This window comes from Manis javanica, chromosome 18 (genome assembly GCF_040802235.1).
Source record: "Manis javanica isolate MJ-LG chromosome 18, MJ_LKY, whole genome shotgun sequence".
NCBI classification, from domain to species: domain Eukaryota; kingdom Metazoa; phylum Chordata; class Mammalia; order Pholidota; family Manidae; genus Manis; species Manis javanica.
In genome coordinates, this window is record NC_133173.1 from 1,261,217 (window position 1) to 1,276,659 (window position 15,443).

Below are 15,443 nucleotides of genomic sequence, written 5' to 3' on the forward strand. Positions count from 1 at the left end.
CCCCTGTAACAGCTGCCCTTGGGTGCTCAGGTACCAAAATGGAATCAGGTACCATTTTACTCAAATGAAAGGTGTGTCTCCCCATTTTCCTGCTCTCTGGCTTTGTTCTGTGATGTTCTGGGGGAAATCATCTCCAAGAGAGAGGAAGGCTGGTAGGATTGCTGGGCCAACGGGTGGCTTTCCTTTGTCTTGCCTTACAAAGAAACCCAAATAAACAAAAGAAACCCAAATGAGGTGGAGAAGGGAGGTCACGATGAAGTTTAAAGAAGCAGGGTGGTCACACAGATCCTGGCTTCCTGGGTGCTTCCCTGGAGCTCAGCCCTCCCCTCTGAGATGGGTCGGGAGTAGAATAGCCTACTAGGCTTGTAAAATAATGCAGTATTAGTGGTATGCGTATCTTCGTAGCCTGTTTTCTTTATGTTACTGCTCAATTTTAATGCCACTAGAGATGTAGAGATTTTTACAATTAAAAGAACAAATTTTACTCTTTATTGCTGATTTATTTACTACTTACTGTTTTTTACTTGCATAGTAAAATCTCACGTAGAATTTAGGAAAGCCAGAATTTTCCTTTTGTACTCTCTAGTAAGGAAACAATTAGTATAAGTCAGATTTAAGAGAAATGTTCATTTTTTCCCTTGTTTTTACTGTGATAAAATGTACATGACTTTGAATTTCCCATTTTAGCCTTTTTTAAGTGCACAGGCCTGTGGCATTGAGTGCCTTCACACTGTTGTCCGGCCCTCAACACACCCGTCTCTAGCGCTGTCAGCATCCCAAGCAGACCTCTGCTCCCCTCAAACAGATGTTCGCTTTTAAGGCACCACTAACATCCGAGGTGTTGGGGTGGTGCCGAGGACACCCCAATCCTAATTGCTTGACCTTGGAGTTACAGTGGGGTGAGGACTTCATAGCAGCCTTGTTTGGATAGGACCTTATTTACACACGAGGGAACCAAAGCCCAGAGCAGGGCTGGCGGGCGGGCCTCATGCCCACCGTGGCAGAGGTAATGTGCCCTCAGCCCTGCCCGATTCGGGGGCTGTGCTGCCCCACCCACGTGGCTGTGGCCCGGCTGATAGCCTTTCCTCCAGTGTCCATGTTCTGAAGGATAACATGCTTATTGCCACTGTCTTGGTAACTGCACGTCTGAGCTAAGTTAGTGACCCCACAAAGCTTCAGTTTTTTTATCTGTGAAATAAGAGTGCCCCATCTGAAGGACCTCAAAGGGGCTTTCCATTCCTGTCCTGTGGTTTGAGATGTCACTGTAATTGATGCTCTGAACTCTTATGCTTTTAAGATGTATGTGGGGGAAGATGGGAGGTTCTGGAAGCAGAATGAGCCCAAGAGGGCATAGGACAGGCACAAAAAGGGGATCAGACCCAAAAGGAACAGACTAAAGACGCCATCAGGGAGGATCAGGGGGCTTCCTCAGGGATCCTGCTGCAGGAGGGGGTTGATCGAGCAGAATTCATCCTGTGTGTGTGTGCAAAACACATTAAGGGAGTAACTGGTGAGGCTGGGCAAGAGCCTGAGCCACCGAGAGCTTCTGGCTTCAGCCCGTGTGCGCCCACAGTGTCAGGCGTGTTAAACCCCCATCTTGCTGCGTCTGCATTTGGATAAGGAAGGGCCCCTCGAAGTGGGGAGGGGTCTGTGTGCGGCGTTTCACTCCTCACCTCGCTTAGTTCTCAACGCAGGCCTGGGAGGCAAGACTTACCCCCCTTTAGGGCTCAGGAAGAGGGGCTGCAGAGGGACCGACAGCAGGCAAGGCAGAGCCAGGGGGCACACCTTGATTAGATGTCCAAGCCTACTCTTCCTTCCGACCTCACCGGGCAGATCTCCACCCTCCGTCCCGCCCAGACCCCCATCAGCGGAGCACAGACTGAGTTGCTGACAGACTGACTAGTTTAAGCCCAGCGTGGAGAGAGAGCAGTCTAAGCTGCACCCAGGTCGAGACTCCGGGGGCCCCGGGACTGGGTGCGGGGCCTCCGTGTGCACTCAGGACTCGGGGCTGCCCGCTCTGCCTCAGCTCGCTTCCTGTGCGGGTGCCGAGGTGGCCGGCCACCTCCTCCACCTCCAGGCTCCACAGAACTGGGCGCGGGCGTCCTGGAGCGACTCGGGTCCACCAGTCTGGGCTCCGGCTGTGCCTCTCCCTGAAAATCACTCTGGCCAAGGGGACCCGGGACTCTCAGTGGCCAGACCTGGGCGTGTGTTCACACTGACAGCTCCAGAGCGGGGAGGTGGAGAGGTGCTCTGAAAAGAGACAGCAGGTCACAGTGCTGTCTGTCCTCAGTCTGTGACCGCCCAGATTTCCTGGGTGGGCATCTCAGCAGCAGTGCAGGCACTGACCAGACGTGGTGTTGCGTTCTGGGACCTTCGGTCATGTGCGGATCAGGCCAGGCCGGCAGACCCGCTGACCACCTAGTGTCTTGGCTGCTGCAGCTGTTGAAGAGCTCTCCTTACAGTGGGATAAAATAATTAGAAGTCCGATTCTTGCATTTCTGGTTCTGAGAAATAACTTTCAGCCTTGGCGGGCAGGTGGGTAATGAAATCAGATCTTTGAAGTTTTTCCCTGTCACAGAGATTTCATGAGACCTGTTTACTTTGGCCTTTATTTCTTGGATGTGGAGTAGAGAAATCATTTAAGACTTTACTCCAGTCAAAGGTCTGACTTTATCTGTACTTGGACAGACATGACTTTTATTAAATGGCTTTCTTTATCAGATGCCTGTGCTAGATGCTTTACATAAACCACCTCACGGAATCCTAAAAAAACTGTAGGGTAGGTGGTATTCTAACCATTTCAGAGGTATTTGTGCAGCTGTAGTGGGGAGGCCACATTTTCTGGCTTTCCCAACATGTTAGATAATTACAGAATGCCAAAAGAGTCTCAATTATCATTAGAACAATTTCATGCACAATTATATTTAGACAAGTTCCAGCAAATTATTCCGTTTGAATTGTAACAGATCTAAAGAGAGCTGATTTTATATTCATTATGACTGTAACTTTTCCTCTGAAAGATGGTTCTTTAAAATTTCACATTAAGTCATGCCAGCGCTGGCTTATTTTTGCTTTGACACAGAGAAAGAATATGGTAGGGGGTAGAGAGCGGTCTTGAGTGCCATAAAGGATTAAGTTGTTTTGAAGGTGGGTTTCCACCGGACACAGGCATCCCTTCCCTTCACCACCGTTTGGAAAGAAACTTCAAACATCAAGGATGGAATGATGGTGCCCTGCAGAGATTAGATAACATATATCTTGACATGTTTTGAAATACTGGAATAAGTTTAAGAAAGGCTACTTCGACATGCATGTCACCATCCCAGGCTGCCTTGGAAGTCGTGTTTTCCTGGAGTGACAACATTGTCTTCAGCGTGTTACCGTCATAGTGGTCTGTTTAAGAAGAGGACGCATGACCTCTCTGTTTGTGGGCTTAAGTTTTGATCTGTCCATCTCCATGGGACCTGGGCCCTTCCGTCCGTCCCAGAGCCTCTGCCTTTAGCTGATTCCTGGAGCGCCTGGCCTGGCCTAGGCTGTCCTCTGTGCCCTGGAGGAGGAGACAGGGCACTCCGGGGCTGGTCCATGTAGCAGAGACAGCAAACAGTGTCAGAGAGACTTTTCTTACAGTGAACCCTGAGATCCGTTTGCTCTGCCTTCCACGGTCACCTCCTTCCCCACTTCCCTGATGGCGCTGTGCCGATTTTCCCAGCCTGTAGCCATAGAATCATCTTCAGGTCTCCTCCTCCCCACCACGACCTGCTACTGACATGTGATCTGAGCAGCTTGAGGCTTCTCATCCCATCATCCCACTGTTTTCTTCCTCCATTGCCACGGCTCGCGGCCCGTCTGCATCTCCTCGGGGTCCGGCCCCCAGGCCCTTCCATGTTTGGCTTCGCCTTCTTGTGACATTCCTCTGCCCCCAGGTGAGCCTCGCCCTGCGGCAGCCAGGCCAGGCTCCCCTCGTGTTCCTGGGGCGCTCTCCCCCTGCAGCCGTGTCCAGTCCCGTCTTCAGGTTTTCGGCTCTCACCTCCTTGGCAATGGGCTTCAAACTCTGCGTGCCGACTCCAGGCCCCCTGGGGCACTTTGATAAACTTCCTGACCTTAGTATTCATTTTGCCTAAATTTATCTTTAGTTTCAGTGTTATTTCTAGGTTTGTATCTATTTGGCACATTTTATTTTATAGCCAGTGTTGAGAGACTACCTCGAACATGCTCAGAATGTTCAAACTCCCAGAGGTCACATCATCTTGTTTATAAATGTCCCTTTTAACAAACTTTCCATGGTCAGAATAAAAGAAACCAGTACACAGCTCCATACCACTAACCTTTAAAGTTTTCAGTTTTCTCAAACAGCATTAACACAACACGTGCTTACTTTAAAATGTGTTTCCTTTGCTTTCACCCTTGGAATTGACAACCCACAGAAATGTTTGTGAAATATCAGAGTAACATTAAAAAGGAAAAAGCCTTAACCAATAGAGGTGTGTTTTTAAAAGGGAAAAATAAGTATGTTTCAGGTGATGGATGCTTTTTTATTTCCTTGTAATTAAACTACGAGGCACACATTTGTTCAGCTTTGGCCACGGAAAGTGCAGGATTGATTGGTTTACTATTTATGTGCCAGAGGCAAAGGTGCTCCGCGGGGTGGTTGTGTTTTTCGGCAGGTTGTTCACACACCTGCTTTCCCCTCGCAGTCAACCCTTTTATTCTGAGGCTTTGCCCCAAAGTTTATTAGGGCTTTTCAGTACACTCAGACCTCATCCTTCCATTTACATCCACATGTTATGTATTTACATTTGTCCTATGTGTGGAGACATTTCCACTAGGAATTCTAGCTCTAAAATATTAACTTCAAGGTTGGTGGGACGATACGGAGCACGCTGCCCCTGGAGGGACAGGACACGGCAGCACCCTTGATGGGGCAAAGCCAGGCCCCTGACTAAACGGGAAGCAGTGTGTCTCGGGGAGCATCAGCTTGTTGCCTTGTATACAGAAGAGAAAGCTTTATATTAAAACAAAAACAGACAGGTTTGCCTTACCGGTGAAGCGACCTGTTCCCGTGCTCCTAGATGCTGCCTCTCAGGGGGGCGGGGGGCTTCCTCCGTCAGCGCTTCCTGGTCCCCCGTGCTGCGGGCAGGCCCATGTCTGGGTGCTCCAGGGGACATTCCTGTCTGCCGAGCCGGAGCTCACCCCCAGTCTGTCCCGGTCCGCCTGAGCTCTGCACAGCCATGGCTGCAGGAGGTGGTAGACCCTGGAGAGGTGGGGAGCAAGGGGCGCGTTTCTGAGGGGTCGGTGTGCACATGGCCTTGCCTAGTACAGTGATTCTGCAGCGCCATGCGCTTCCCCTGGCAAAAACCGGGAGGCTGTGATTCCTGTGCTGTCTCAAGCCATCCATAGCGCCTGAAAATGTTGGTGCTTGTTAATACCGCGGTTGCCCCCCACGGGCTTGCTCCCTTTTGCCAGTTTGCAGACAAGAGAGTCTGTCCCCATTCAGATCCCAAGGAGATGTTGAACTGGAGTGATGACTGCGGGTTATGAAATTTAGTTTTAATTTGCTGGGAAACAGCCCCTGGCTAGAATCACGTTCCATTCAAAGCAAGAAATGCCTCCAAGCTGTTGACCCCTGGATGTGGGATCGCTAACTTTCCCCAACACAGCGTCACTGCTGTGTTGCTTAGAGCTCGTTAGCGGCACAGGGCAGGCCACCGGGCAGCCACTCACCTGCACCCCGGGCTGGCACATGCACGGGGCCCTGGCTCAGGAGTGCCAGTGCTGCATGTAGGCAGGGTGGCCAGGAGTGCGTGAGGGGGGTAGGACTAGAGCAGACCTGAAGGACGCCAGAGTTTCCTGGGTGGTGAGGACGTGTGGACATGCCAGGCAGTGTTTACGAGGCAGCGAGGCATCCGGCTGCAGGAGCTGCCCGTTCACTGGGAGAAAAAAGCAAAGGTGGGAGCCTCCTGCGGAGGTTAATCTGAGGATGCTCCTCCCAAGGAGAGTGATTTGCTGAAGGCTTTGATTCTCAAGTAACTCAAGTTCTTTCTCTCTGCTTCTTGCCTTCCTCTCCTTCCTAGGAAGCTCTGTCTGATGGGAATGCCCAGAGGGATAGATGGAGTGGAGTGGGGGTGACATGAGTCTGGCAGCTTATTAGATAGAATGGGGAGAAGGCAGGCCTGGGGGGCCGGAGGAGAGGCCCAGAGTGGGAGCCCCCTCCACCTGCTGCTGCCATGGGGGCCTCTTCTCTGGAGCTACAGCCTGACTTCTGAGACAGGCGAGAGCATGTCCCAGGCCCAGTGGGTTCTGCGCCCTCCAGCAGACCCAATCAGAAGGCCCGGCTGTGCTTGCTGCTGCCAGTCTGGGTGGGCGGGGAGAGGCCCCGCCATCTCCTGGGCACCCCCTCTGGCCCAAGCCCTTGATTGGGAGACTTGGCGGTGTGTGTGGCTTTGAGAGGAAGGCTGGGCTTGGGCGGGTGGGGGATGGGAATCCAGCCCCAGAAGGTCAGCCTTGGTCTGGAAGAGCAGCACGCCCTCCAGCATGCCTGGGAGGCCGTCAGGTCTGGGTAAGGAGAGTCGTTAGCAGGGCTCATTCCTGGCTTCCTGACTTGAAGTCGCCCACCCAGTGCCTTGTGTATTTATATTTCAAAGCCTGTTCAAAAACGGGAATGTCAGCTGTTGGCGGAATGCTTACAGGGGAGACCCTGCAAAAAGGTCTAGCACTATGGCTTTATTTTTTATTTTTTTAACAAGTCACTACCTGATAATTAAAGGAAATTCAAAATGAAAATCTGAAAGAAGAAAAATTACCCAGTCTCAGCAGTTGAAGATACCCATTATTCTCATTTTAATATATCACATTCAAGTCTCTTTTCCACGCAGATTTCATTTGAAGGAATGTAATTGTGACCTTTTATTTGTGGACTGCCTTTTACTGAACGTTTTAACTTGAGTTTTTCCCACATTAACTGTTTATGAGACTTAATTTTTAATGGGCTCATGTTTCCTTATGAGATTTAATTTTAGCACAAAATCTGCCCAGAGTTGTTACAGTTTTATAAGGACTGTTTCCATGTGTGAAGTATCTGGTGAACTTTTAAAAAATATTTTTTGTTGTGAACCATCACAGGCAGATGGGAATGCTCAGCCTAACGGATTGTCTGCAGTGTGTCAGTTGTGACAACACATGGGCTGAACTGGCCCCCAGGACCCCATGCTTCTTCCCAGCCACGACCCTTAACCCCTAAGCCGAGCTGTAGGGCTCTGCATGCTTCCCCCCTTTTCTTTACAGGTTTGCTACTCAACCAGGTGTCCGTAAACAATAAAGTTTAATTCTGGTGAGTTTAAATTATTTGCAAATCGTATTACATAGTGTATATTCTGTGTGTCTGCCCCTCTTACCTAACAGCATCCCTTTAAGATCATCAGTGATGTATGGTTTTATGCAACCCATTCATTTATCCACCTGCTGCTTATGTACGTTAGGGTTGTTTCCCACCGTGTAGACATTCGCCCTGGAACTGCCTTGGATATATTTCTTGGTGCGTATAAGCGTTTATTTGTACGCTGACTACCTGGGAGTAGGATTGCTAGGTCACTGGGTATGTGTTAATTTTCTTTCGCTTTTACTTAACATTGTCAAACTTGTCCCAAATTGGTTCTATCGACCTAGACCCCCATAAGCAGTGAGTGGGAGTCCCTGTTGTTCACATCTTTGCCAACACTTGATACTGTCAGCTTTTATGGTTTTGCTGGGACCGCACTGTGGATTTACTGTCTTTTTAGTCCCTATTTTAGTCCCTTTGGACTAATGAGGTTGAGCGGCCCTCCTTTCCCCTCTCTCCCGGCCTTTCAGGCTCCTTCTGTCATGAAATGCCCGTTTTGTGAAATGCTGCTTTTCCGTTTCCCCTGATGTGTGGCAGTTCCTTATATATTCTGGGTGGGAGCCCTTTGTGGGTTGTGTGCGTGGCAAGTATCTGTGCCCACTTGACATCTCGTGTTTTCACTTTCTTCCGAGTGTGTTCTGATGACCAGAAACTCTTGATTTTGATGTAATGCCGTCTGTCAGTTTTTTCCATTTTGGGCTGGTGTTTGTTTTACCCGGTGAAGTTTCCCATTGAAAACTTTGAGCTGCAACACGGTGCTTGTCCTTAAGGACTCGAGTCTGCATTGAAGGTGGGCTTTGTGAAGGCTGGTGGTGGGTACATCCTGGCACCTGCGGGTCAGGTGCCGGGAATGGAAGGTCTGTGGGTGATGGTGCCCCTGCTTCTCTGGGGGGCATCCAGGGGGGTTGCGAGCCCCAGGGGTGGACAGACTCCGGGCACTCCCAAGAGTAAAGGCAGGAAACCAGCATGCACCTCATGCCCTGGCAGGCTGCGCCCTCAGGTCTGCCCATTTCTCCTCCATGTGTTCTGTGCAGCCCTGAAGTCCGTTGAGTCTCACGTAGAGGCATTGCCAGGATTCTGAAGCAGTTGGCATGACCCTGCTGATGAGAAGTGGGTCTGACACCTGCATGTCACCCGGATAGGTCACCGTGTGACCCTCCTCTTCTGCAGATCGGCTCAGAGGTGCTCAGGGCTGGTCTGGTGCCATGTCAGCCTGGAGGGCTTTTACTTTATTTTACTTATTTTTGAGTTTTAGTGTTAAACTAGCTCGGTGCCCCTGCCAGCCGTCCTGCGTGCCACCGAAGGGGAACCTTCTCTCTGTCCCTGTCCCCTGGCCCCAGGGTGCCTCCCATGGCCCCTCGTCTCCAGGACCAGCCCCCAGCCTTGGCCGCATGCTTGGGCCCTGCCTCTCACTGGCGCCGGCCCCGCCAGACTGTGTTCTCTGCCCCACCGCCGCTCCTAGAGGAGGTCCTTGTCCTGTGCCCCTCGTGGCACTGCCCAGACGTCAGCTTTTCATGAAGCGCATCCCGCGCCTGCCACCAGGGATAGGCATTCCCTCCCCGCATCCCATCTCAGGGTCCCCCTTTCCCTGTGGTTCGGGGTGTGTGACGGGGAGGAGGCCGAGCAGAGGGCCTGCCCCACCCCCAGCTGCAGGTCGACCTCCTTTCGCCCAGGCGGTCATCAGGCAGCGTCGTGCAGCCCTGAGAACCCGTCGGTGTTTTGCACCCAAGGGTAGGATCGTTGGGTCATAGGTTCAGCTTTACCGGGTGATTCTCCACCTTACGTCCCAAGTGCTTTCGCTGGCTTACACTCCCACAGGCAGGGAGCAAGTCCCACTTTTCCCCATGCCAGCTGTCCCTGGACATCATCTGACTTGAGTTTTGCCCCTCTTTTGGGTGTAGAACAGTCGCGGATTTCATGTGCACGTTCGAGCACCACAGGTGGGCAGCCTTTTCCATGTTTGTTAGGCACCGTGTTTCCTCTAATGTGACGTTCTTCATGTCTTTGGGTTATTTTTCTTTCTCATTTCTAGGCACTCTGTATATTAGGAATGTCCTCCTACGCAGGGTAGGAAGGGCTCTTCCCCGGGCATCTTCTCCTTGCTCCCAGCACTGTCTGCGTGGGCCAGGGGTGGGCCTCACCGACAGACTCGGCCACTTCGCTCTGACGAGAGGCGGGGCATATACCCTTCTTTTGAATGTCACCTACAGGTGGCCCATGTCACTTCTGGCATGCCATTAGCTGGAATTTAGTTCTCTGTGTGCGCCCGGCTGCATGGGCACATAGCCACATACCCAGCTGAGAACTGGAAGAGAATGGATCAGGAGACCGTCAGGGGTAGAAAGACTTGGAAGGGTTTAGCCCCAAGAACAGGCTAAAGAGGATGTATTCATCTTCATGTTAATCATCTTTTTCTGATACGTGTGAATGTCTTTCATATTTTACCAACGCCTCATTTGAAGGGCTCTCACTAACAGTGTTTCAATTTGCCAATTTGCTTTTGTTTTTACTTCAGAAATGCACATGATCATCAAAGAAGCTCTGAAGAGAGGAATATAGGAAATTCGGTGATTCTGTAAATACAGAAATGAAATTTATACTGCCTCTATTTGGTTACTGTTGCCGGAAAAAACGTGCTCATTATTTTTGCAAAATGTTGTGGAAAACAGAATCTCAGTCACTTAATGCTGAGATATGCCCCTAATGGTCAGTTTTGTGAAGTTTACATTCATTTTAAGCTAAACTGTACACATTAGATGATGTGCTTTTGAACTGGCCCACGTTGCAGATGCAGCGGTTCTGGTCCCTCTGTCTGTCCCACGCCCGGTAGCTGACAGCAGGCCTCCTCTGATCTGTGCAGGTACGGGGTGAGTCCTGAGAACATCATCTTGTACGGCCAGAGCATTGGGACGGTGCCCACAGTGGACCTGGCCTCGAGGTACGAGTGTGCTGCCGTGATCCTGCACTCGCCTCTCATGTCCGGCTTGCGTGTGGCTTTTCCCGACACCCGGAAAACGTACTGCTTTGATGCTTTCCCCAGGTAAGCTCACACTTGGTGTGACAGGTACTGAGGCGCCCGGGGACCCACATTCAGGTGCACTGTTAACCGTGGGCCACTGATACATACTGACAGAGTCACCCTGTGCATGTGGCACCGAGGTGGACGTGGGGGTGACAGTGACGCGTACGGCAGCGAGGGACTGTCCCCTGCGCCTGCTCCTTGGTGAAGGTCCACCAGACGCTGCGTGAGGGGCCTGCCCACACAGATGCCCGGGACCAGCTGACTCGCTGTACACACAAGGCAGAAAAAGAAACACCCGCGTGCCCTGCAGAGCTCACAGTTCAGTGCCCGTTCACACACCCCGGTAGACGTGCACTGTGGGGTCGGGGTGAGCTGGCGTGGGCCTGTGAGGTGGCGATCAGCAGTGGGCAGCGTGCCCTAAAAGCCGCGAGCAGACAAGTATCAAGATCTCACTTACTTGTTCAGTTAGACAGCACAGGTAAGGTGACCTGCTTGCCGGCCAGCACCACGCTTTGGGGACAGGCCGCGGGGACAGGGCACGCAAACAGACACAGGCCCTGCTGTCCCATGTTTGCTGGAGGGCCTCTGCCCACCGGGGGGCCTGCACCCCACCTTGGGGGACCGAGAGCCCATGCTGGGTGCTCCCTGCCGGCCGTCTTAGAGGCCCTTTCTTGTTCCCACTCATAGACAGAAGAGAACGGTAACTGCTAAGTGCAAACGCAACCAACACATTGGTTTCTTGAATGCCTCTATTGGAAAGTTTCAGTTTTTAAAAAGAATCTAACTTTAATAAAAACTGTGCCCCCTAAACTTTTCCCATTTGGAGCTAAAGCTGTCTGAGAACGTCAACAACAGCATGCCTGTGCCATTTTGTAGAAAGAGCCTCAGAAGAAGGAGTGCACAGTTTTAGGGTTTTGATTGACCCATGCTTTGCTGTCAGTCTGGGGTGGGGAAAGAACATCGCTCGGGTACATAAACATCTCTTGCACAGAATGGCCCATTTCACGAGAAAAATTCCTCGTTAACACCTTGGGTGAACCTCAGTCGTGTGCAGTTTTATACCAGGCGTCCGCGGGATTCAGCCTTGTGGGAAAGTTGAGCGAGCTGTGGACACCCAGCTGCGTGACTGAGAATGCCAAGCAGGGCTGATGTGCGTCTCCACTGTGGCCTTATTTCTGCTGAATTGGAAATGAGAGGCCAGTTTGTTCAAAGGGAGAGATTCAGCATGTTTGTGGGAAGCCGATGCTAGGAGTCGCCCTGGCAACGAATGAGTGGGTTTTTTCCTGACTCTGAGATTAGCATATACTTTAAAATCCTGCCATGACGACTAATTGTGGCTTATTAATTAATAGTAAAACAACAGCTGAGCCTCAGTGGGTGTGTCTGATACACCAGGCACGGGGAGACAGACCACGGCAGCCGTAGCAGCCGGGCACCTTGCAGTGGGGTTTCACAGACAAGGAAACCAAGGCGAGAACCCTAAGCAGTGGGCCTCGCTCAGGGGCTGCGCGGAGGCAGCCACGAAGGGCCACTCGTCCTGTCTGTCCCATAAAGCGTGCATGCGGTGGGTTCAAACCAGTACAGCCACGCCGGCACTCACACCATCTCACGGAATGGCCACACTTCCTTTTAGTATTAGAAACAGACAGAAAAGGAATCCTGCTCACGCACTGGCTGCGCTCCTGTGGGCAGGGGGGCCGGACGTGGGTGTGGAGCTTCAGGTGTGCGCTCCAGGCGGCGGGCGCCCCCCAACCCTGCGGCGTGGAGCCCGGCCTGGCCTCACTGCCTGCAAACAGCTTTGTGATCCAACCAAACCGAACTCTCGGGTTCTCAGGAGAAGTCACTTTAAATTTAAATATTTAAGCACAGGGGAAAGTAGGTTTCTGAACAGGTTCACTAGTCTGCAAGTTGAGTGCGGCCACGTGGCCGATTTGGCAGCGGCTTTGCTGCCTCCCTGGGTCGTCCTGAAGGGCTTGGCAGCTCCCCGGGCGCTAATCGGGCTGCAGGACCTTGCCTGCAGGGCTGCGGAGTGCGTGGCTGATGGCCGAGCCCTTGGCCATCTCCCCTTCCCCGGGCCTGCTTCCGGTGACCTCTCTGGACGTCTTGCCCTCCGAGGTCTCATTTTGCCTCTTTCGCAGGTGGAGTGCAGAGCCTCTGGCCATGGCACGTGTTTAATGAATGTCAGCTATTATTTTTAACCAAAGTTCCTGATGGAGAGGGACAACGTGTATCCCTTTTGTAACTCTGACCAGGATCAGAACACAGAGATGCGCCTCTCTGGGTTTGTTTGTGGGTTAAATGACCCCTAACTTCGACTCGGCAGGTCACCCCACACCCGGCCTGACAAGGCTTATTAAGGCCCTTTAATTCCTCTTTGGAAAACGCTTTCCGAATCTGCCCCACATTCTTTTGAAGAGCCTCAAATATTCACCCTTTGATTTTTGTAAACAGTCAGTCATCATTGGGAATCAACTCTAGGCCTTACATTAAGTTTTCCAGCCAACTAATAGTTTTCATCAAAACATGAGGCATTAGCGTCTGTGAAATGAAGTCAGGAGGATCCTGCTAATCAGTTCTAAAGATAGCACTCAAGGCAGGCTCTGAAAACTTGAGTGGCCGTGGATTAAGTGTTCAGCTTTCAAAGGACACATTCATCCTGATGTGTTAAGGTCTAGCTTTTTTTTTTATTTTAATTTTCTCTCAAAAATATGAATATATCAGAAATATTAAGCTCATGGAGTGTTAGTCTGATGGCTTTCAGGAGTTCTGTTTTTAATAAAACACTTCAACAAAAACACCGTGGCTAAATCAGCGTGGTATTCTCAGTTGGATCCCAGAACAGGAAACGGACATCAGTGAAAAGCTAATGAAACCCAAATAAAGTCTGGGGCTTCATTAATAGTGTCCCGACGTGTCCCGACGTGGTTTCCTGGTTTTGACAAATGTGTGTGTTGGCCAGATGGAAAATGACCTAGGGGTGTATAGCAACGCTGTATTATCTTTGCACTTTTCCCATAAATCTACAATTATTCCAAAATGAAGAGCTTATTGTTTTTTTAAATGAATAACTGGAAAAATGAGGGACCCCCGCCCAGCGTCACCTTCGTTGCCTGGGACCATGGTTCCCCAACATGAAGCGGAATGCGTTATCTGTGACACGAGTAAAGGAGTCCGGTCTCTCCCCTTTCTTTCCGCAGCATTGACAAGATATCCAAGGTCACCTCCCCCGTGCTGGTCATCCACGGCACCGAGGATGAGGTCATCGACTTCTCCCACGGCCTGGCAATGTACGAGCGCTGTCCCCGAGCCGTGGAGCCCCTCTGGGTGGAAGGGGCCGGGCATAATGACATCGAGCTTTACGCACAGTACCTAGAAAGACTCAAACAGTTCATATCCCACGAACTTCCCAATTCTTGAAGAAGACAACTCGATTTTACCTCACGTACTGTGAACACAAGAGTCCTCTGTTCTGCACGCGCTCCGCCTGGACGGCTGTTACGGTGTGCCCGCGGGGGAGCGTCCAGCCTTCAGGGTGTCCTGATCGGAAGGCTGAGGACACGGTCCTTTCTATCTAGATGTTGTTCTCCTAATGCACACAGCGCGTCATCCTGAGCTGTTGTGGTTTCCGGCTTCATTACTTTGCAGGAATGGGAACGAGGGCTGAACGTGGGGACAGCTTCCTCGTGTGTGTGAAGGATGCTCACCTGTGTCTCCACCGTCCCCATCATTCACGGCCCATGTGTGCAGGACTCAGGCCTCTGTCCACCGTGTTCTCAGTATTTGACGTGCCCCGCTCTCAGCCCCTGGATTCGGCGGCTCCATCCATTTGGGAAGCGGGTGACAGTGTGACTGGAAAATTCTCTTGGGGAAAACTCCCTTGTTAATTTTTGTTAACATACAGGTCTTTCCTGCTCTTTCTCCCAAACAAATCAACTGAAGGGTGATTTACTGAAACTATCATGAACAGCTTCATCAACTGGAACCATAGAAATATAACTGGAATATTCTTAAACTAAAGGAAACTGGGTGTTTTTTTTTAAGTGTAAATTTATTACTAGTCAACAGAGTTTTAATATTTTGATCATCTGGGTGGTCTAACAAAGAGCCTAGCCAGCTTCGGTAAAGCCCTCCTTACAGGCTTTTTTAAAGTACTGTACATATTTGCGATTACATTGTGCATAGATTCTTGATGGATAGTTTTCTTTTGTCAGGCTACAACAGTGAGCTGCAGATCCCTCGTTTGTGATGTAAATGATCGAATACATTTTGTTAATAACGTTTTTATTCCTATGTTTTGCTATTAAAACATTTTATAACGTTTCCAAGACAAAAAAAATTTACAAGTTTATGCTTTGAAGAATTTATGTAATTAAAATTTCGCTAAACTAATCTTTTTAGTTTAGGAGTTATTTGGGTTTTGACACTGGAGCTGTGCCCAGCGAGCATCAGAGAGGTAAGATGCCTGAAACTGCTACACTGCTCGTGTCGCTTGGGAGCCTGGGTTTTGGGGATTCTTTGGTTTTATTTTAAAACTTGTTTTCAAATTTAAAAGCCTTAAATGTACTGTAAGCCTCAGATCGTTGTGCAGCTGGACCGCCGTGGACGGCCGGTTTGTGTACTGTTGCTCGGATGTGGCGCTGCGGTTGGTCGTGGAATAAAGGATGCATGGGTCAGAGCGGGCAGCTTGGTGTGCAGTTTTTTCCCTTCTTCTCGCATCAAAGGAAACAGAGAATAAGAGAATAGCACTTGGTCTTGACGTAGAAGAAACCCTTGCAGGCTTCACTGCCTTCCTCGAGGTGTCCGCGTTTGCTCCCTAAGAGCCTTTAGATTCCTTTTGGAAGGAGCCGGGACACAGGACCTGTAGCAGTAAAGTGCACATGGAATCCAAATAGGCTGTGCAGGGGGTTCTGGCTGCGAAGCACAAGTGGTGAGGCGCTCGCGCTGTGACCCGGCCTGTGGGGAGAACAGTCCTGTCTCTTTGGAGCCTCTGAGTCAAGCGTGTCCCGTAGAGGCCCTTCAGCCCTTTGACCGCTGAGCAGGGAAAGA

At 50.7% G+C, this 15,443-nt stretch overlaps 1 protein-coding gene across 1 annotated transcript in view; it reads left to right on the forward strand.

Moving 5' to 3' along the window:
- Positions 1 to 15,077, forward strand: part of ABHD17C (abhydrolase domain containing 17C, depalmitoylase) — a 39,510-nt gene extending 24,433 nt beyond the window's left edge. Inside the window, exons 2-3 of the mRNA XM_037013561.2 lie at positions 10,236 to 10,415; positions 13,595 to 15,077. Coding sequence (XP_036869456.2) covers positions 10,236 to 10,415; positions 13,595 to 13,814 — 400 coding nt within the window. The 3' untranslated portion in view covers positions 13,815 to 15,077. The remainder of the gene's footprint in view (positions 1 to 10,235; positions 10,416 to 13,594) is intronic.
- The last annotated feature ends 366 nt before the right edge of the window (positions 15,078 to 15,443 follow it).